Genomic DNA, 22,547 nt, shown 5'->3' with positions numbered 1-22,547 from the left:
GATGTGCCTTTGCCAGTTGTGGAGCTTCCCTTCACTTGGCCCTTTCAAGAGATGCTTTTAATACTTACCTTGTTAGGCATATACCAGGAGGAAACAGGACGGGCAACCATTGTTGAAGCCAGTCCCTAGTGCATGATGAGAAGCATGTTGTGCTGGGGAAAGCTTCCAGCCAGCAGCTTCCAAGGTCTTGGGGCCACTGAGATTTCAGATGTGGGAGTCTTCCTAGCCCCTGTAGCTCTTTGGACCTAGCCTCTTATTTCCTTGGTCTTACGAACATTGGGTAAGGAAGCTCCCTCTCCCACAGTGGGTCAACACAACTTCGTCTGGAGAGTTGTCTATGGTCATTGAGAGGGGAGAGAGTTGCCCAGGGTCCCACACCCAGAGTGTGTCAGAGGGGGCCCCTTGAACCCTGGCCTTCCTGCCTCTGAGCCTGGCACTCTTTCCAGGCTTTTTCTCTTTTGGTCAGTTGAAAAAGCACTGATAGATCAGCACCTTTATAGTTGCTACTTTTTGGCGAAAAACTCCCCACTGCTGGTCATCTGCCCCTTTCTCAGCGTCCTCTAGCCTCAGGGAGTTTCCTGGGACACATGCAGCAATCTGCCTGAGTCACTCAGTAAGTCCTTGGCCCCGCTAGCTCTGTCCACTCTGCCACACCACTGCCTTCTTGCAAGAAAGTGCAGGAATGAGGCCCATCTTGACATATGTAAATGCCTGGTCCCTCTGCTCCAGCTCCCCGTGTTCCTTGGCAACATTTGCCCATGTATCCTGCAGAGGGGAGCTGCAGATCAAGAGAGTTTTTAACAAAGATAGGGAATAAGGTAAGAAAAAATTCCAGGGCTTCACTGGAGATGATTGGAGATAAGTGGATCTATATTTGCCATATATGGTAATAAACGAAAAGTCTGCACCGATCCTCTCGACATTTATGGACTTCTCTGATTCATCTGTCAGAGCCAGCAGCCCCAGCCAAGAGATAGAGAATGTGTTAAACTTTCTCATTCCTAAATTACTGCCACAAAAGAAGGAATTTTGTGTGTTCACATGAAGATGGATCCAGCCCTGAGGCAAAGGTTGAGGCTGGCTAGCATCTTGATAAAGCTTGCTAGTGGAATTCCAAAGTGTGTGACCGAAGCTGTTTGTTTATGCTAACGTCACAATGCCAAGTCTCTGAATGCGAATCACTTCCGATAGACCTGGGTTGGCAGTATTGGGAACAGTTCTGGATCTGCAGTAGGAGCCTCCTCCCCAGAAGACCTTGGACAAGTTATTAAGCCTGGCTGGGTGGGCCTCAGTTTCCTCCCCTGTAAAAAGAGGAGTTTGGACTCCGTGCCCTCGGAGCTTTCTTCCGGCTCTAGATGTGGGATCCTATGACTCATGTATATAACCCGAAAAATATCTTGTGTCATTTGTCACTTCTTTGTCTTCTAAGAGCAGAGGTATCTGTGCTCAACCCGCCAATGCTCCTGTATGGAAGTGTTCCGTTTTAAGCTGTTGTTAGGTGTAATCTCTGGTTCTGTGTTCAGGGACAGGCCACAAAATGGGCAGTCATACACGGTTCCCTTTCCTGACTTTTCAGTGCAGTGACTTCTCTTGGGCTGTCTGTAGTTCATGCAGTACACCAGCTCATAGTTCGGTCTTCTGAGTTTGGGAATTAGTCCCAGAAGAGGCCATATATCATAGTGCTGACAGTAAGCTGCTCTTTGAAATGCTTTTAGAAGCCACATTGATGGAATCCAAAAAGCCAGCAGTGAAAGTGAAACAATATGCCAAACTGCTAGGAATCGTGGATTTGGAGGGCTTTGATTTCCACCCGCTACGTTCTTACATTTGTATCAGCACACTGTTTGTTCCTGGAACTAGTTTCTTACCCAAGTTTCACCTCCAGCGTATGACCTAGGAAACAGATAAACACAAGCAAAAGCCCTTTTGTGACACATTTTATTCCACTGAATTAAAAAGGTCTTTAGATTAAGCTGATTGTATCATCTTAATAGATCTCCTGCCCCTCTGAGTCTTCCTGTTCCTTCTTCCCTCCTCCCCTCTCATTTTCCTTGTTTTCCTCCCTTTTTCCTCTCTCCCTCCCTCCTTCTTTTCTTTCTTCCCTCCTTCCTTTCCTTTCTCCCTCCTTTCCTTCTTCCATCCCACCTATATTTCTCTTTCGTCTCTCCCCCTTTCCCTTCTCTTTCTTCCTCCCTCTTTCCATCTCTTTTTTCTTCTCTCCCTATCTTTCCTTCCATTTCCCTCCTTTCCTTCTTTTTTTCACCCTCTTCCTCTTTTCCTTTCTCCTATCCTCCCTCTTTACCTTCCTTCTCTCCCTCATTCTTTCCCTGTCTTTCCCTCCCCCAACTTATCGTCCCTCACCTTGTGGTCCCTTTAAACATAGAACTTGTTGAGTACCATTGGCTGTAGCTAACACAAAGATGTTTTTCCTTCAAATATATTTCTTTGTAGCTCGATTAAGTCAAACTCCTGTTCCTAGCCACCATAGAACCCCTTGCCTTTGGTGGTGCTGAAGGTTGTGACAGCACTGAAAATATTTCAACCAGTTCCCCCTGGGAAAATTTGCTCCACTCAGCTGTTGAAGGCTGTTCAGGGGAGTGGAAACAGCCTCAGACTTGAAGTCAGGAGGCCTGAATGTGAGTTCTGGCATTGATGGCTGACCTGTCACATCTCTAATGTGGTCATTAGGGGATGAGAGGAGGGTGCTGGCCAAGGTGAGGAAGGCAGGGCAGAGCAGGGCATTCCAAACAGGCCAGACAGCCACCTGTGTGCACCTTGTCTAAACTGCTTAACCAGAGCAGCTCTGCAGTCTGTGAGTTTGAATGAATCCCATGAAGCATTTTTCTCATCAGCATTTATGAAGCTCTTTTTTTATTTACAAAGGACTTTATCGCCATCTTACTCTTTTTAATGATTCCTCAACACAGACGTGTGAGACAAACATCCCAGAGCCATAGTCCAGTCAGTGCCCTCATGGCCCCTGGCAAGGGTGTTCCAGGGTCTGTGTGCCACCAGGGCTCCCCTCTCCATCCCTGGCACTTTCCCAACCAGAGTAGCTTCCCTGGGCCTTTCCCCTCTCTCAGTCTTAGTGTCCAGCACATAAGCTCTCTGAGGCCAGGCTCAAGCTGGGCTTTTGAGTTTGAGTCCCCAGGGCTTTGGCCTGTGGTTGGAGTTGTAAAAGAGAACTTGAAAATACCTCTTCATTCATTTACTGCTAACCAATATTGAGCAGTTATGAAAGTCTGAGAATTTTGTAGGTGATGAGAATGACCGATGTTATCCTCTTGTGCTCTGTTAGCCAAACAGAAGAAGCTACCATCCTCCCCACCCCCACCCCCAATTCTTGAATAGACCTGCCGTGAGACTAAGGTGCAGAGTAGAAAATGAAGTTAGCTGGTAGTTCAGTGATCCTGGGTGCTAGAGAACAGGGAGCAGACCAAGAACAGAATTTCTGCAAGCTACGCTCACTTTGTATCCCTGGGCAGATCTTTTCCTTCTTGGTCAGGGCTCTGCAGGGAATAATTGATTACTTTGTCCTTATGTCTGTTGGGAGTTCACTTTTACTACTTTTTTTGCTTTTGGAAAAAACCGTACCATACTAATTATGTTTCCCTATAAGCCTTTAAAGTTTTCAAAGTTCTTTTCTCACAACCACCTTATAAGCCATTAGTGGTACAGGTATTATTAACCCCATTTTACAGGTGAGTAAAATGAGGCACAGAGAGATTGTGGCTTGTGTCCAGTGTTAGAGGTAGGATTCAAAACCAGGTTCTTCTCACCCCAGGCCAGTGGTTTTTCTGCCTTGTGGTTTTAGATCAGTGTTAATATTGAAGAATATGGCCTGGCATCCTTCCTCTTGCAGCTACAAAGTTTTGCACCTTGGGAAAAATGCCTGCACACGCACAAAATATATACACACACATGGATACACACACATAGACACACGCAGAAACAAATATTTACACATATTCATATGCACATCTATATGGACACACATAGACACACACATGAGAACCAGTTTGAATGTCAAGTTGACTTCAGAGATGTGAGTCTTACACACATACACACGAGAACATGCGCATATATCTGTAAATGTGTGTGTGATGTCTGAGTGTTTCATTCCATAGGATTTTTGCACACTTTTGCAGTCAGGCTTGTTCTCCTTCATTAGGAGACCAGCTCACAAACTGTGCTTCCGGGTGGCGATTCCACGGTCATTGGATCCATCAGGACCAGATTTACATCATGTCGGGAGCTAACATAGGCTTCTTTTTGTGGCCAGGACACTGGAATGACTTTTTTCCCCCAACCCAACTCTTCCATATGTTTACTTTAGAAAGCTCCTGTTTCTTGTTTTGTCATTTCTTCCCCATTTTTGCTTTAAAGGGACCACGTGGCCAGATGTTAGTGGCTGGGGGGAGGGGGGGAGTCACCTGACAAGAATCAGTGTGGATTTACATGTGTGTGAAGGGAGAGGGGACAGGACTGTTTTTTATTATGAACTTGGACTTCTGACACAAGCATTTCAGAATACAAAAAACAAGAAAGGGAATTGTATCTGGAGTGCTGAGCTTCTGTTATGGACAGGGGGGTTTTAAATGCACATTAAATTTGATGTGGTAGTAACAACATTGCCCTTTGTGTTTCTCCTCCATGTTTTTATTGTGTTTCCATGCTGTTTTTCTTTTCTTGTCTGCATCTGTAAGTCTCACTAACTCTGTCCCCACCACCATAGAAACCCTCGTGTGACAAATAAGGCACAGCTGTATGGTTGTGGGTGGGGGAGGGGGACCAAACCGCCTCTGAGGGATAACCTGGATTGCCTGACATTTGCCTGCCCAAGGACAGTGCCAGGCCCAAGAAGGTGTGAAAGGTGCAGGAGATAGACGGGAGCAGCTTGGGCACACGGCACGTTCTCTGAATGTTGGGCTAGAGTCAAGCCTTGAGCCCTGGACCCTCTCCTTAGATGGGGTCCTCCAAGTGGACCTCACTTTCGGGGGCCTCTGTTTGGTCACCAGATCTGGGGGCCCAGATGAGGTTTGACAGGAAATGGCCCCAAAGAGCCAGGACACTGCCTGTGTCTTCTCCTGTTCCCAAGGGCTCCTTCTTGCCTCCTGCTCACTCACTACTTGTGTTCTGCCCACTGGCAGCATGCTGAGCTGATACTTCCTCTGCTGTTGTCTTGCCAACCCCACTCCTTGGCCACTTGTGGTTTTCACTCACAGAGGCACAAGGCAGTGAGCCATCGGAGCTGGGACTCAGGTGCCCTCTCAGGGTGGGAGGCTGTGGTAGGGGCTTTGAGTTCATTTTTTGCATTTTCCTAGAACTTTTTCCAGGGCAGGAAGAGCACATTCTCATGGATCACTAATTTGGTACAAAGACAAAGGATTGTACTCCCCCTGGAGAATATAAGCCAACAGCCTGGGGTAGATGCCCTCTTCAAAGTCAGTAGGGGAACTACCAGTTCCCATCACACACATCCAAGCCTCCCAGGCTAGAAACTTTGATCCTTCCCTCCGCTTCACTCACTGCCTCTAAACTGTCCCCAGGTCCCCCCAGTTCTGCCTTTGAAGCCTCTCTCCAGTTGGCATTTGCTACCTCATTCCAAGTGCCTCTGTTCTAGTCTGGGCTTTTACCTCCTTGATGCCAGAATTACTGTAGCAGTTTCGTAACTGATCTTTCAACCACCATTCTCAACCCCAGGATATCCTGCGTGTATCCAGGCTAAGCTTCCTATGCTCCCCCTTCCCCTCGCTTCCAGAATGGCACATGGGTAATGATTCTAGAGTTGCTTTTAGAAGACTTTGGTTAGACTTTCCACAGACTCCCAAGCTCTGCCATTTGCTGGGTCTGGGAGCAAGAAGTCACCTAATTTCTGAGCCTCTCTTCCCCTTGGTTCTTAAATATGGATAACCATATTTACATAATGTACTTTTTATAGTTGTGTGGAGAGTTCTTTATCCACTTTAAATTAGCACAGAGCCCCGAATTTGGAAAGAGGTTTAAATGCCACCTCTGATACTTCCTAGCTGTGGCATCTTGGGCAAGGCCTGAGTTCTCCACTGCCTCATCTGTAGCATGAAAGAATTGACCTCCATGACTGCTGAGATACTTCTAGCTCTGAATCCAGAATCCCATGAAAGTGCTATGTAAATGGAGCTGTTTTTATTATTAACAATAATGGTCTTCATGATCCAGGCTTTCTTCTTTCTACCTCTTTGGCTGTGCTTCCAGTGACTTCCCAAGATGCCATGCCATGCAGAGGCCTCTCTCCATGTGCCACCTTCATAAAAGAATGAATGGGTAAAAAGGACTTTTTCAGGGCTTATTATGTGTTAAGTTAGGGCAGCTAGGTGGCACAGTGAGCAGAGTGCCTGGCCTAGAATAAGGAAGACTTGTCTTCCTGAGTCCAAATCTGGCCTTAGACACTTCCTAGCTGGGTGGCCTTGGACAAGTCACTGGGCCAGAATAATATAACTAGTATGTAATGATGGCGGGAATTGAGCTCAGGACTTCATGACTGCCAAGGTCCATTGCTCCATCTCCTGCACCATGTGACATGCACAGTGACATTGGAGAGCAGTAGTCCTCTGGTCCACTGCTGGAAAATTTCTGTTATGTGCATTTTCACAGAGAATGTCATGTGATAGGTTATATGATGTATTACTCTGAATAATTAAAGTGGAGGGTTCTCCAAAAAGCATTGGGATGGCACATGGCGGGCACAAACAGGCTGTTACATCTCAAGAAAGAGAATTCACCAAGGAAAAGCAGTGTCCAAGGTGTTATCAGAGAAATGTGGGAGTAGAAAGAAAGATGAGCTGTTCATGAAAGTGGAGAGGACCAGAAGGCTGCTCACAGGCCACGTGAGGTTCATGAGCTGCTGTCCAGAAACTCTGAGGAAAGCCCCAGGATGTTAGCTAAAGCCCCTGCAGCCCTGTCGTGGAAGGATGTGGCTCAGGGAGGGTCTTCCTCTACGTAGGGAATGATCGTGACAGAATGTAGAGCCATTGGCGTGTTGGAATATTGTTATATTGATGTTTCGTCTCTTATACCCGATTGGTACGGTTTCAGGAAAATCAACTATTACAGAAAAAGAATATTCATTCTGTCTTTTTCTTTCTGATGGCTCATATATTGAAAAAAATAGGTCATGAGCAATAATCTGAATTGACTCCTGATAAATAATTAAAACTAATGGATTTTACCACGATCTTTGAGAAAGCACCAGGACATTCCGTTCCATTTTCTGCTACACAGAAAGAGGGTTTCTTGGACATTTATCCCAATAAATGCCATTTATGATGATTTCTAGCCCCCTCTTTCCACCCCCTCATTGGATAAGGCCTGAATAAGTCTGTGTTCATCTATAAAAGCAAGGAATAACAAATCGATGATAATACGTTGGATTGTCTAATGATTAGTAATGGTGGGAAGGCTTTAAAAGCCCCAAACAAGATGCTTTGCTTTCTCCTAAGCCTTGTTTTAAGTTCAGTCTCAGAATGATTTGCCTAGGATTAGATTTGTCTTTTGTTTCTACTTGGAGCTCAGGGGATCATGGTCCTAGAGCTGGGCAGTCATTTAGTCCAACCCTGTCTTTTCACTCCTGAGGACATTGAGGCCCAGAGAATTTAAGGGACATTCCCAGAGTGACCCATCTGAGAAACTTCAGGGCCAGGATTAGACCTGAGGTTTTGTGATCCCCACCATCCATCCTCTGTGCTGCTCCCAGCTGCCAAGATCACTGTTGTGAATATGGAAGCCAAGGGTGACCTGGGTGTGAGTCAAAAAAAATTTCCCATGACTACATTTAAGGTTAATCTGCAGTATCAACATTTTCTCCATCACATTCAAGTTAAGTGTTCACGCTGAAATTTCACAATCAGCCTTTGTGAGCCTATACCAGCCAGTTACAGCCACAGAATCTGGGATTGGTCTCCAGTGAAATACAATAAACCCTTTAAAAAACCATCTCCAAACTTTCTGAGGGTTCTCTATTGATCTCTTCCACCTGGCATGTTCAAATGTGATGGACAAGGAAGTAAAATGATTTTTCTTTTTTTTAAAGGTTGAGGGGAATCCATGAGGTGCTGTAGGGAATTTGATTAGGGGTCAAGAAGATCAGGTTCAAATTGTGCTTGTATCACTTACTGGCTGTGTGACCCTATATAAATCACAGCCTCTCTGGACCCTGAGGTCCTCTCTTGCTCTAGACTCAGGATCCCATTGGCCCTGTGATGATTGCTGTAGAATACTTTCATACAGAAACAAAGCAGATGCATGTTGTGTCTTGGCAATATGAAACCATTGGGAGCCCATATGTCCCCATACAGTCTGGAGTCCCACCTCTCTGCTCTGCCATCCGCTTATCCCTTCTACATTGTAGCAGTGAGAGCACGTGCCCCCATAATCAGGAAAATCCATGTTTTGGCCCTCCCTTCATGCCAGAGAAGAAGTCTGATTTTTTCCTTTTTCTTCTGTGGGGTATTTACAAACTTTTTTGTAAAATTTGGGTTAGTGTTGGTTATAGGCTGTGTGTCATCTGCTTGCTTACCTTTGTCATCTGTGCAAAATATTCCCATTTAATTTCTTATGACAGCCCATGATCTAGCGCAACTGCAGTTGGGGGAAAATAGTGATGTGAAAGGGATAACTGTATAGACATGAGAACATCTGCATTTTCTGCACTGGCCTCATCGAGGCACTGGCCTGCAGGTTGGCATGGCTGATGGTCTTTCCCTCCGTACTGGTTTCATCTCTGACATTTTGGTCAAGCCTGATGCCCAGAATGTCATAGCTGAATAATTTATAGGTTGTGATGGAAGGTCTAGCTAGGGGAGCATTGAAATGTCTCTCTGGTTAACTTGCCAGCTCCACTGCATCTCCTGCAGCCAAAATCTACCTTACAGAGCTCAGGGCTCAAGATTAGTCTTCAAAAGGGAACACAAGCCACAGACTGGATCAGGATGAAATCTAAGGTACACCCCCTCCAAAAAACCTCGTACCTTTCTCCCCATTTCTAACCTCTGAATTTACTTAGAATTTCCAGGTAAAATTTGATATATGTAAATTTAATGGAATTCCTCTTACACTAGGAGTTCTTAAACTAGACACTTTTAACTTGCTTTAAAAAATATTTTGGTAACTGTATGTTGATATAATATGTTGTTTTTTGGGGGGGGTGGTTTGGGGTCCCATTTTAACGCGTCTTTCTAAGATGGGCTTCCTGGCCTTCACCAGAGTGCCCAAGGACTTGGGGGCACCGTATTTGTGTCTGCCTGGGACTCAAGCAAGGTGAAGAAATCCCTCTCATTTAGGACTTTTTGAATCTGTCTGGGATCCATACTTAGGGCCTTTCACGAAGGATGTCATGGTCTCCTTCAAAAACAAAGGACAAATACAGACAGGTGAGGAGGGTGTTAAGTGACTTCCTTTGGGAATCTACTGGTTCCTAGTCTGTGGGCACCATCTCTCACCTCCCTCTCCATCAATATTTCATCCATATTTTCATTGTCATCCGTCTTGTGAGGGTTTCAGCCTTCTCGCTCCATTTCTAGGGTTAAGCCATGCAGCAGCCCCTTCATACACATACATAAAACAAGGGTATTTAAGGGAGCTTTTTTCTATCTTCCCATGATGAGCCAGGTCTGAAATAGAATGTGATGGTTGAGCTGCCCATTCAGGGCTGCTGATGATCCTGGGTAGCTTCTCCTAATGATTCCTTGGGCGGCTCTTGGGATGTTCCCTGGTCATTGCCACCTCCAGGTGCCACGTCTTCAGGACAGATTCTGGAAGCCACGGGTCCAGTGGGGGAAATGAGATGCCTTTGGCTGGTGCTCTTAGCAAGACCATTTAATATGGACCACTTTATCCACCTCAGAAGATCAAAGGTCCTTTGTGACAAATCATAAGATACAGATACCTTAGAGGTAAAGAAGCCATCACGTAATGCAGGGGGAAGCCAGATTCAGGCGAGTTTCAAAGCATTTGCAAATAGAGGATGGCTTGGCTCACCCCTTCATCTTAGCTCTGTGGCATGATGCCAAAAAACTGGTAATGAGGTACAATGCAACCTCATTATTTTGGATTTGATTTGGGAAATGACAGGTCTGAATTTAGGAAAATTCATCAGTTCCTCAGTTTAAAAACAAAAATCATTAATTTTGTGTTTTTATGTCACCTGCATTTCCCAATGTAACCTTTTCCCTGCCAGAAATAATAATTTTTAAATGTTTTTGATACTCAGTATTTTAAAGACAGCTTTATTACCTTTATGACTTGTAAGCGCAGCCATTTACATAGAAATTGTAAACAGGCTAAAGTATGTTGAGAGTTTTTCTTCCTCAGGATAGATTAACCAGTGTCCTATAATCTTATTTACAAACTTAATTTCTTTAACAATTTTTTATAAGCTTTCAACTCATCCAGGAGGTTCATAACACTTCTGACTGGATGAGGTTTTACTCATTCATTCAGCAGAGTTTATGGTAGTGGAAGGTAAAGCCGGGGTCTCCAGATTCATACTCCTTTCCGATCCCTAGATTGGGCAGGGACTGAAAGCCGGGGCAGGGAGGAGAGCCAGGATGAGGATGGGTGCAGAGATCGAAGGAGCCCTTAGAGATGGACCATGGTGAGGTGCCCCATAGCGAACATCTACAGAAAAACAAGCCCTGCATCTTGGTTGGTCCCAAAGTCTGGCATCTTCTCTCAGGCCTGTAGAGGTGAAAGTGACTTGCTCAAGGCCACACAGGGAGTCCGAGCTCCCAGATGATCATTTAACATTGACTTCTCTCTGCTCTCTCCCTCGTTGAAGAGGGAGGCGCATCCTGCCCATCTGGCTCAGGAGATTTTCAGAAGAACCAATGAAAATGGTTCGTAATTGTACAAAGTGCTTTTTAAATGTTAATAAATCATGTTTTGTCCAATGCCAAGTGAGAAAAAATTCCACATTATGACTCTCAGTCCTACTAGGACACATTGGACGTTGAGTACCAACTTGATCACACATCAACGTGTCTGCATCATAGCCTTTTGGGTTTTGCCAGGGAACTTGAGGGCCCTTTGGGCTAAGTGGTCCATGAACAGAAAACCCTGGAGGGGGTTTGGCTGGTTGTATCAGACTTGATGGACCATTCATGGCTTTATAAACTAGCATCTTTTTAAAAAGTCTTTTTGTCTGTCTAGTACTTTGTTTATGTGTCCAGTCAGGCCCTCCCCTCCCTCTCCCTTTGTTCGAAAATTTCAGGAAAATGCCTTGATATGGGCTTGCAAGTGGTTCCTTCTTCAGGGCCTGATTTCTCCCCAGACAGCAAAGGGCATTACATTTTAAGATGACAATAAATCATATAGTGTCCTTGCTAAGTGACATTAGAGATTCCCATGGGTCAGAGTTGAGCATCTGTATTTTCGTCTCTTTGCTTCAGTGCAGGGAGGGCAGAATTCTGTCTGACATGCAGATAATATTTGCAGGCAGTGTGTGATGAGGAATTTCTCGGGGTGCCAAAAATAAATTTAGCAGGAGTGATTTTTAGCTGGTGACTTGAGGTCTGTGTGCAGTTTTGTTTGCTGGGGTATCTGTCTCTCCCTCCATCTCTCAGTCTTTCTTTCTGGGATTTCAGTACCCCAAAGCAGGTTTCTTTTTGTAAACTGTAGCAGACAAGATCCAGAGCTTGAGGTCAGGAAGCTCTGGATTCACGGATCACCTCAAACACTTGGTAGCAGTTGAACCTGTGGGGCAAATTATTTACTTCCCTTCTCTGTAACTTAGTTTCCTCATCTGTAAAATGAAGGAGGTTGGATTAATGGCCTCTAAGGTGTTTCTGATCCTGTGATTAAAACTTGAGTTGTGAAATGAAGTGATTTTTCTTATACAGATACAACTGATTTGTTCATTTGACTGTGAAGGGGGAGGGAGATGGTAGGAAACGCAGCAGAAGTGTTTATGTCCCACTGTTTAAAAGCCCCCATAGTCTAATAGCTTGTTGGTGGGTGGCAGGAGAACATATAGAAACAATTTTGTCATGGCCTGGTCTTTTTCAAGGCCCAGGGAAAATAGCTCATTTCCCACTTGATTGGGATCAAGCAGACCAGGGAACTTTTTTTGAGTTGCTATGGGTCTGAAGAAGAAATGTATACATTATTTATTCTTTTCCTTGTTTCTTCAAAGTTTGTCTTAGGGGGACTCCATTAGACCTTTAAAAGTCAGTGTGGTGTAGTGCAAAGTGCACTTTATTTGCAGTCAGAGGAGCTGGGTTCAAATCCCAGCATTGCCATGGGTTGGACGAGATGTCTTCTGAGGGCTTTTCTGAGGACCTGGAGCCATAATGTCTTCTGTGGCCAGTATAGGGAATAATTCCACTTACCTTTGGGAAGAGCTTGGAAAGAGCCATTGATGGCCTTAACATGTTTTTAGTATGAATGTGAAATATTTTGTACTTTTCTGTCTTCCATTTACCTTCCAAGTCAGTCATGTAGCCAGCAAACTTGTATTAATCAGCTACTGCGTACTTGAAGTTGTGCTTAGCATTTAGCATACAACAGAATGCTAAAGAACAGGCCTGCCTGAGTGTTAAACACCCCCTCCCCCCCAAGTTTCTGGGGTGTTTGTGACACACCATTGTTGTGTTTGGGGAATTGTCCTGATTGCTGTACTATGCTTGGGCTCACAGCTTCCACAGTGACCCTGGACCTGGCTTGCTTGACCTCCTGGGGGCTCCTCAAGGGCAGAGAGTGTTTTCTTTTTGCCTCTGTTTAGTGCCAGGTATACAGTAGATGCTTACTGATTGATTGTCTTCAGATAGGTCTGTTTGGACTCCCCCAGCCGATTATAAGGACTTCACAGAATGGGAGAGCCCAACCTAGAGGTGGAAGGAATGCCCCCTCTGTCCTACCTATGAGCATCCCCAGACAACCCACTGCTGCCAGGCTCAGGAAGTAAGGGCCAGGCATGGAACCCCCTGAAATGACTTGGATCCAGAGAATAGTTCTTTTTAGTTCTCAGGTATCCTAGGCCATCTTTGGACCAGTGAACCAATCAGCAAGCTTTATCCAGCATTTCCTTTGTGCCAGCTATTGAACCAGGTGCTAGGGATACAGACAAAAATAGAAGCAACCCCTGCCCCCAAGGAGCTGATGCTCTATCATGTCCATATATCCAGACATGTAAGACCCCAGTCATGGCTAATCCAGGTTAATCAACAGGGGCTATGTAATTCAACATTTCTTAAATACCTACTTGGAGCAAGCACTATACTATGCAAAGTGATTCCCATTTAGTTCTTTGATTTATATCCTTTAGACTATTGGGGGAGCTGTAGGGCGTTATTGGAAATATTTGCGGCCCATTCATGCTCATCATGATATCTCTCAATTGGGGTTTTCTGCTGCAGCCATTGTGGTGTTCTTCATAAGCATTCATTTCTGGGAGAATGTTTATGTTGGAAAGCTGAGACTTGGCACTGGGGAAAAGCTTGGGCTTTATTTACTTACTTATTTTGAAGCACAGGGCTTGGCACCTAGTGAGTGCTTCATAGTGATGTCTCCGTTCATCTCATTAAAAGTACTAGGCCATTTCCCAAGTGTCTTTTCTCTTTCTGTTCAGTTCTGGGCCTCGCCCATTGCCTGTCCCAGCTGCATGTCCGACCGTCTTCAGTAGGCTGACCAACCAGTGTCATGTCATGCTCAGAACATGCTTCCTCATGTTTTTAGGCTGGACAATAAAGTATCGGTAATAAAGGAGGTGACTAAAGTTTGCTTCATGTTTCTTTCTTTTTTTAAAAAATTTGTTTTCAGTTTTGTACAATCACTTCCATAAGTAATTTCTTTCTTCCCCTCCTTTCCCCCTCTCCCCTCTCACCCTGAGACGGCGTGCAATCTCATATGGGTTCTGCAGATACATTCTTATTAAACACATTTTTACGTTAGTCATGTTGCATGAAAGAATTAAATGAATGGGAGAAACCGTGAGAAAAACCCAAACAAAACAAAACATAACACAAGAGAAAATAGTCTGCTTCATTCTGCTTTCCAGTTCCATAGTTCTTTCTCTGGATGTGGAAGGCACTTTGCCTCAAGAGTCCTTTGGGAATGTTTTAAGTCCTTGCGTTGCTATGAAGTACTGAATCTACCAGAAAAATTTCTTGCACGCTGTGGTCATTGCTGTGTACAAAGTTCTCCTGGTTCTGCTCTTTTCACTCAGCATCAGTTCATAGAAATCTTTCCAGGCCTCTCTGAAGTCCTCCTGTTCATCATTTCTTATAATGCAATATTATTCCATTACATTCATATACCACAATTTATTCAGCCATTCCCCAATTGATGGGCATCCCCTTGATTTCCAGTTCTTAGCCACCACAAAGAGAGCTGCCGTAAATATTTTGGTGCACATGAGACCCTTTCCCATTTCTATGATCTCTTGAGGATACAGTCCTAGAAGCAGTATTGCTGGATCAGAGGGTATGCACATTTTTGTAGCCCTTTGGGCATAGTTCCAAATTGCTATCCAGAATGGTTGGATCAGCTCAAAGCTCCACCAACAATGAATGAGTGTCCCAATTCTCCCACATCTTCTCCAACATTTATCCTCTTCCTGCTTTGTTGTGTTAGCCAGTCTAATAGGTGTGATGTGGTATCTGAGTTGCTTTGATTTGCATCTCTCTAATCAATAGTGATTTAGAGCATTTTTTCATGTGACTATAAATAGCTTTAATTTCTTCCTCTGAAAACTGCCTGTTCATATCCTTTGACCATTTATCAATTGGGGAATGACTTGTATTCTTGTACATTTGACTTAGTTCTCTCTATATTTTAGAAATGAGGCTTGCTTCATGCATGTTTCTTCCTGCAAATTTGTAACTGCACTGAAGTGCAGACTTTGCACAAAGAGCCTTTCCTTTTCAATTGCTCATTGCAGCATTTCTCTGCCTTCCTCAGGCCTCCTATGCTGCCCCTCTTGGTCCTTCTCAGAAGAGAACCCTACCTCCCACTCAGTATGAGCATCATCTTCTCTCCACAGCCCTTCTGGCAGCTCTCCTGGGCATCCTTAGAGTCCTTCTTGATTCTTCCCTTTCTCCCCCTTCCTCCATGCCATAGCTGGTCCCCCAGGCTTGTCAATTCTCTTAGCTTCCCTCCTCACCCCACCCCTCTGCCGGAGCAGCCCCTCTGGAACACGTGGTCTTCCCTTCTTCTGGGAACCTTTCGCCAAGGTGTTCATGTGGCCTCCGCAGCTTCCATCCTCTGGGGCTGAACAGAACAAGACCATCTTTACATGGAGACCTTGCAGATACTTGGGCAGAATGACCACCTTCTCCCACATGTCATTTCTTCTCCTGGCTTAGCATCCCCATTGCTTTGAGTTGATCCTTGTGTGTTGGAAAATGGGGACCTTTTTGTGTCTCCGTGACCCTCCTTTGTGACATCTTGCTTCCTACGATGGGGACCAAGAAACGCTCCCTAGTCCTCTGAAGGCCAAATGTCTATCATCTCTCTCCAGGCCAAGGCCTTTTGGGTTGTTGTGGCACAAGCAGTTCAAGCCCTCCTGAGGCTCCCCAGCCATGCCAGGCCCAGGTGGAGGCTTTACGTTTATCTCCACTCAATTGTATCTTCTTGTGTCTGACTCCATGTTCCAGCCTGTCGTGATCTCTTCAGACTTTGGCCCTGTCATTCAGTGTCAGTGCCCACTCTGTCTCTCCAACCTTCTTGTCACTGGCAAATATGACAAGCATCGTATCTACAGATATCATTACCCAAGTTACTGAAAAAAAATATTCGGTTCAGCAGCTTTTCCTTTGTCCATAGCTCTGCAAATTAAAAAAATCCACTTTTGTTTAAGGATAAAAGTGCCTTCTTCACTAAGGTTAGACTCTATCTACTCTCACTGCACGCACTCATTTATGTCCAAGTTGTCTCCCCCATTAGAATGGGAACCCCTACTTTGTCTCTTACTAGCACTGTACTTGTCACACAAGGAATGATTAGATGAGATTACACCAGAGCATCCTACATTATAGCTATAGACTCAGAAGGAGCCTCAGAAGCCAGCCCTCTCATTTTACAGATGAGCAAACTGAGGCCCAGAGAGGATGGGGCTTGCACAGCACCAGCCTGACAGACAGAGAGCAACCTGCTAAGCCAAGACTCAGACTGAGAACCACTGATTCCAAATCCAGCCCTTGTGTCGCCCATTCTAAACTGGAGACAAATCTGACTCAAAAAGAGGGACTTGTGTTTGCAAGTGTCATGTACTCTTTCATCTGGAGGCAGTGTTTCCTAAGCTTCTTCAGACCTCAGGAAGCCCTTTGCCCCTTCTCCCTTTCCCTGGTAACTTTGTTTTTAACTACTGTCTGTTATAATCCCTTTATACTGTGACTTCAGAAACTTGTTGGGTGAGCCGCCCCATCCCCCCAGCTTGCCCTCATTGTTTCTGAATCTCCTGTAAAAGTCTGGACACCTCAGAGACGCTGTGGAGTGTTTGACTGGTGCATTGAATACTTCTGACGCTTTCTCTGTTGATTTTCATCATAAAGTAGAAACTGTTGTTCAGTAAGACGTAAAATATGACACCAGCCGTGGCACAGTGCTTGGCACATAGTAGTCCCTTAGCAAATGCTAGTTGACTGACAAGTGCATTACATCTTTCCAAGACATAATTAAGAGGAAATTTTCCAGCAGAATATTAAGTCACAAAATGGCTTTACACAGTAGCTAACAGAATTAAAAAAGAAAAATACTTGCTACATTAAAATAAAACCGAAAGCAAACGACAGCTTCATGTCACAGAACTCACCAAAAAAAAAATCTGTCCCATCTCTCAAACCCCCTTCCTAATATTCTGCTGTGTACAGACATAGAATTCCCCCTTTTTGCTCAGGCCCAATTTTCAGTGACATGATGACAACTTACGTACTAAGACTCCAAACATTTAGCTAAAGGGACCTGAATGGTCTATAAAGATTTTATATTTCCAATCAGTTCTCTGATTTATGAATTCTTATCATGAATTTCTCGAGGAGGTGTATCAAAATTGGTAGTAGGAGATTCTGGAGAGAGTTTTATTCCTCCGATGTTTAATTTACTTTAACCAGTGCATTCAGAAAAGGCTTAAAAGGCAAAGTTATAGCCTTAATCCATTTCCTGTAGAAACAACGTTCGAACCAATCATAACATTTACTTCTTATTTCAAGTGAATTTATTACAGCAGACCTCACCCTACTGAGACTGACATCAGGGAAGAGGGTTTTTTTGTTTTTCTTTATCATGTTGCATATAAGATCAGGTGTATGCAAATAAGGATTAATTATTAGAAATGAAATCCAACCACGCTTGATTAAAATAAAATTTAGATTAAGCAAAGCCAAATATGTCAATATACTAGAAATGAAAGGAAATGGGGGTTGTTTGATATTATTAATCATTAACATTTTACTCACAGCTGTTCTGGAGGCCAACCTAACATATTTTCTTCTCTTTCTTTTTCAAATGTCTGCCTCCTGATTCATCCTTTTGTGTGCTCCAGGATTTGCGCAAGCAGGTAGCTCCTTTGTTGAAGAGTTTCCAAGGAGAGGTAAGCTTTGATATTGTTTAGTTCATACCCTGAGGTGTCTATATGTGGGAAACAGGTTTTCCTTTTATTCACATTAAATGAATGTCTGTTACATAACTTATGTACTCTGCTTGACCCTTAACTACCCATATATAGATTGGTCTAATGCAGATTTTGCATAAAATTTCATTTTCCACCAACCACACCCATTCTTGTGCAAAGGGTTTATAGAAGTGCATATGATTTGTGTCATTGTATGTCATTTGTCTTTGGTGCTGGTGTTGGCTTAGGGGTTGGGGGGGATTCCACACCTGTGATTTCATTAGTTTAGGAAATTCCCTCACAAGGAAGCCCTTACTCCGCCCATGTGGATTGGCATTTGTTCTACAACTTTCGAAAGTCTCAATTGCTTTGGGCAGTGAAAGATGAAGTGACTTGCCCATGGTCACACTGCTAGTCTGTGTCAGTCTGTACTGAAACCCAAGTTTCCCTGGCTCCAAGACCAGTATAATAAATAATTTATCTTTTAAGCCACCGACTGTATGGCGGGCACTCTACTAAGCTACAAATAGAAACGAGACATCCTCTGCTTTCAGAATGCTCGCGTTCTAATTGAGGGATGTAACCTATTTGGGGGAACTCGGCAGTGATGAGGGTGGAAACACCAAGTAGACTTGAGAGCGGGTGAGTGCAGCAGCATGGTAAAGGCAAGACCCAGAGGTCTTTAGGGTGCATGATTGGGAAGGAGAGGGTCCGTTGGAATCTGGGGGGCTGCTGCTGCGTCAAGCTGATGGACTCCTGCTAGTCTGAAAAGAAAAATACATCTCACGCAGAATAAGAAAGAAGCCATCCTTTGACATATGGAGGCCAGTAAGGTGTGGCTAAGTGAACTCTGACATCAGACACTGCAGACATGTGACCATGGGCAAGGTTCTTGTCTTCACTGAACCTCAGTTTACTCACATCTAAAAATGACAAAAAGCATGACTTGAACCAAGATGCCTTCTAGGACTTTTGTAAAGAAAGTCTCTTGGGAATCCCACAGTGCAGGGAAGGTGGCAGTTGCTATTCCTGGTGGCGTCACTAGCCCCACAAGACTCAATAGGTCCCCCCACTCCCCCTGAGGAGTGAGCTGCCCAGTGTGATCCCCTGCATCCAACCTGCTTGGTCCTTTAAAGTTAAGAGTGTGCAAGATTCTGTGCATCCAGAGCTGCCTTCTTTCTTGTGCCAACTGGCCTATCTTGCTAGCCTGGTTGCTCCCATGAGAAAGATGGAGGATCATGGGAAGACCTTTGGGAAGTCATTGAGAGCCAGCTTAGAGTAGTGGACTGGGCCCTGGGGTTAAGGCCAGGAGAGATGTAGACCTAAGTCCCTCCCCTGCCAGTGGTGATGGGACCGCTCCTCTCAGCCCCAATTTTCTCATTTGTAAAATAGAGATAATAGGAGATCAGGTGAGATACTGTCTGTAAAGCATTTTACAGACACTTTTAAGTGCTGTAAAAATATTCATTATAATTAGGTTGAAAATACTATATAACTATATTCTCTTGAAATTATTTTCACCTAAAATTATTAGATACAGTGACCTCCTGAGTTGGACCTGTAGTCTCTGCAGTCCAGAATTCTGGAGTCAGTGGACGGCCTCTGGGAGGGCATAATTGACCCCCATGATCTCAATCTGAAAAGGCTAGGGCAGGACTGTGCACATTCCTTAAGAGCCTGATAGGGCCTCTTATCCATGGATCATAATGTTTTTTCTGCTTTCAGCCTGTATCACCAATTAAGATAATAAATTCCATGTGCTTATTACCAACCCTGTGATAATAGCTCACATTTCTGTAATGTAGCAAGGTTTAAAAATGTGAAATTCTCCTTATGTCTGTTGGGCAATTGTTATAACAAATGGTCCTGTACACCTTCATGCCAATGGCCAGGGCCCAAGAGATGGTGAACCATCATTCCTTGATTTTGTAATCCTGATCTACAGACCTGACAGAGATAGGTGGTACTGTGGGGAAAGGGTTAGATGTGGAGTCAGAGGACCTGGCTCCTGTCTCTTGTCTCTGTAATGCTGGGCAAGGCACTTCATTTCTCTGAGCCCAGTGTTATCATCTGCTCATGAAGGGATTGAACTCAGTTCTCTTGAGAATCCTTTAAAACAGCCCCCCACACCCCATCCTGGGACTGAAGAGTTCCCACTAGCTAGCTCTGTCCAACTGGCATTTCATACAACATTGCACATGCAGATTCTTTACCATGGCATTCAAGGCCCTGTCCCATCTGCCTTTGGAACTTCTCCCCGGTGTGTTTCCCAGACTACGCTAAGTGAGCCCCATTCTCCAAACAGGCCAGTCAGTCACTGTCCTAAGAAGAAGCCAGGCACGATCTGGCCTCTGAGACTGTGATGGGGGCCTTCATTCAAGGCCATCCACTGGAAAGCCCAGCCAGCCGTGACCACTCCTCTTAGAAATCTCCCTATCCTTGTTACTTGGACCCCTCATCGGTCAGGAAGCTCAGTTCACCTTGTCATCTCATTTACCTTACTGTGTATTTTCATGTCTCCCCAGCTGGACTATCAGCTTCCTGAGGACAGGAGGCACACGAGGCACACTGTCCCATGCTCTGCTCTGGTTTCCCTCCCCCAGGCCAGAGGTCATTCTGCTTAGCAGAAGAAACAGAAACAATAAAGAATCGAGCAGCCTGACTGGCTTCCTGTGGCCGTTATCTCCCTCTCTTTGTTCTTCCTCTTTCCCCCAATATAACTTTTAAAAAAAACCATTATTTGTTCTTTAGCCTTTGTTATCAACTTTAATTCATTGTGAGCTTTAGGACTCCCAGAATGATTCTCAAGAGGGCCCTGCTCTGCTTTGATAGCCACCCCTCTTCTTGTTCCTGCCCTCACTTCCATCTCTGGCACATTTCATTTTCAGAGTTTCCTGGGCATTCCCCCAGTCCCCTTAGACTCCCTGCTTTCATCTTCAGTGAAATTGTTTTTCTTTGTGTCTTGAAAAATCTCCTTTCTTTTCTGAAATTGTATTAGGTTCTCCTTTCTGGAAACTGCTTCATAAACCTGCCCATGGATTTTTTGTGAAGCCAACATTAAATAATCTACAAGCGACTTTGTTCTAGACAGTAATTTCCCGTTAGAGACTCTTGTGCAGAGTGGGAATATAGACCTCTGTGGATAACTGGAGGAGGGGTTTCATCATTCACTCTGTATTTGCTTTGTTTTGACCTGGTGGTTCGCATGGCATCTGCCCATTAGAGTGGAAACTTCTTTGTATCCCCAATGGTCAGCTCCAGGCTTGGCACCTCATAGACATTTACTGAATGTTGACTGGCTGACTGCCTCCCAAGGAGGGATTCATCATTGCTGAGAGTCAGGAAAAGCCATGATGTCTCAGGGTTGGCATTTGCAAATGTGGCAGGCAGGCTCCCATTGACTTGTTCCTTTCCTTTTATACTCCCATGTCACCTTCAGCTCCCGTTTGTTGTTGAATTGTTTCAGTCGTGTCTGACTGTTCATGACCCCACTGAGAGTTTTCTTGGCAAAGATGCTGGAGGGGTTTGCCTTTCCTTCTTCAGCTGATTGTATAGATGTGGAAACTGAGGCAAACAGGGTGAAGTGACTTGCCTAAGGCCACACAACTAGGAAGTGTCTGAGGTTGAATTTGAACTCAGGTCTTCCTGACTCCAGGCCTCAAATTCTATCCACTGTGCCACCTAGCTACCCTCTGTAGTACCTAAGAACAGGTTAAAAAATAGTCATTTTCTTCTTCTAAAGATTACCAGACAGGCAGATTGTAATGACTGTTTGCGACATTGCTTGGTCAAGTGATATTTCTCCTCAAGGTCTATAAATTCTAGTCTCTCTGTGGCCTGCCTGCCTTCCTTCCTTCCTTCCTTCTTTCCTTCCTTCCTTCCTTCCTTCCTTCCTTCCTTCCTTCCTTCCTTCCTTCCTTCCTTCCTTCCTCCCTTCCTTCCTTCCTTCCTCCCTTCCTTCCTTCCCTCCTTCCCTCCTTCCTTCCTTCCCCTTCTGTAAATTCTTTAAAATAGTCTTTTGTAATTAAAGCTCATGATTCTTTGGAGCAAAATTGGAGGCCAACCTGGGAATGGACTCATCAGGCAGCTGGAGGTCTGAGGACCCAGATGCTTTCAGTGGCTGAGTATGGTCAGAACCCCATTCTGAATATTGCCTTCAGTCTTTGGTTTGTGCATTTGCTTCATTTCCTATGAGGAGAGGAGAAGCATAGGATGGAAATAGGAATTTCTGGAAGTGCTGTGACCTTTCCAAATAAGCAGCTATTTGACATGTAAATCTTTTCTTTTTGGCACTGTTGATTAACATTTCATCGCATCTTGGAGCTAGATGGGAGCTTGAAGGTTATGGAGCCCAAACTTTCCATATCTCTATCTATTCAGTGATGACCCCAGCAAATCCCTGCTTATGGAAATGGAGTGCTCACAAAAAGTGTTTGCCACTTTGGGAGGGGCCAGGATAGACAACCTGTGCAGAATCCCAAACAAAGGAGGATTCCTGACCGATGCCACATTGTTCTAAGTCTCCTTTCTGTAGATGACCTTGATGTAGTGCTGCATTCACCAGCTCACACCTGAAGGACTCCATTGTGAGATCCATGATGATTCCAGACATGAGCCTGACAATCCACACAGGAGAACCTAAGTGGATGACAAATGCTTGAAGTGCCATCTTGAACACACTACATACAGTGAGCTGGGCCCAGACTTCAAGAGGAGGAGGGTGAGCCTGAGTGACTAAGGAAACTATAGGGCTCTTTGAGTAATTCTCAGCTGCTCCTTGCCAGCACAGCTAATCTTTCAAACACCCATATTTTCCCAGTGATTCACTCTAGCTGTGAATCATGGAACATCATGATCTCCAGAGAATCAAAATTGAAGGTCAGTGCATGATGGAGCAGAGTATAGTGGGTGTAAGCAGGCTGCTGCACATTAGCCAACATCGCCTCGTGGTAAGCACTGGGGAAGA

The 22,547-nt window shown here is 44.6% G+C and overlaps 1 protein-coding gene across 11 annotated transcripts in view; it reads left to right on the top strand.

Annotated features, from left to right (window-relative positions):
- Positions 1 to 22,547, top strand: part of CUX1 (cut like homeobox 1) — a 433,849-nt gene that overhangs the window by 165,057 nt on the left and 246,245 nt on the right. For all 11 annotated transcript variants that reach the window (XM_072640319.1, XM_072640318.1, XM_072640317.1 and 8 more), the window contains exon 3: positions 17,513 to 17,560. In XM_072640319.1, the coding sequence (XP_072496420.1) occupies positions 17,513 to 17,560 (48 nt within the window). The remainder of the gene's footprint in view (positions 1 to 17,512; positions 17,561 to 22,547) is intronic.

The sequence above is a fragment of the Notamacropus eugenii genome, chromosome 2 (assembly GCF_028372415.1).
Source record: "Notamacropus eugenii isolate mMacEug1 chromosome 2, mMacEug1.pri_v2, whole genome shotgun sequence".
In the NCBI taxonomy this organism is placed as follows: Eukaryota; Metazoa; Chordata; class Mammalia; order Diprotodontia; family Macropodidae; genus Notamacropus; species Notamacropus eugenii.
This window is presented reverse-complemented; position numbering and strand designations above follow the sequence as displayed.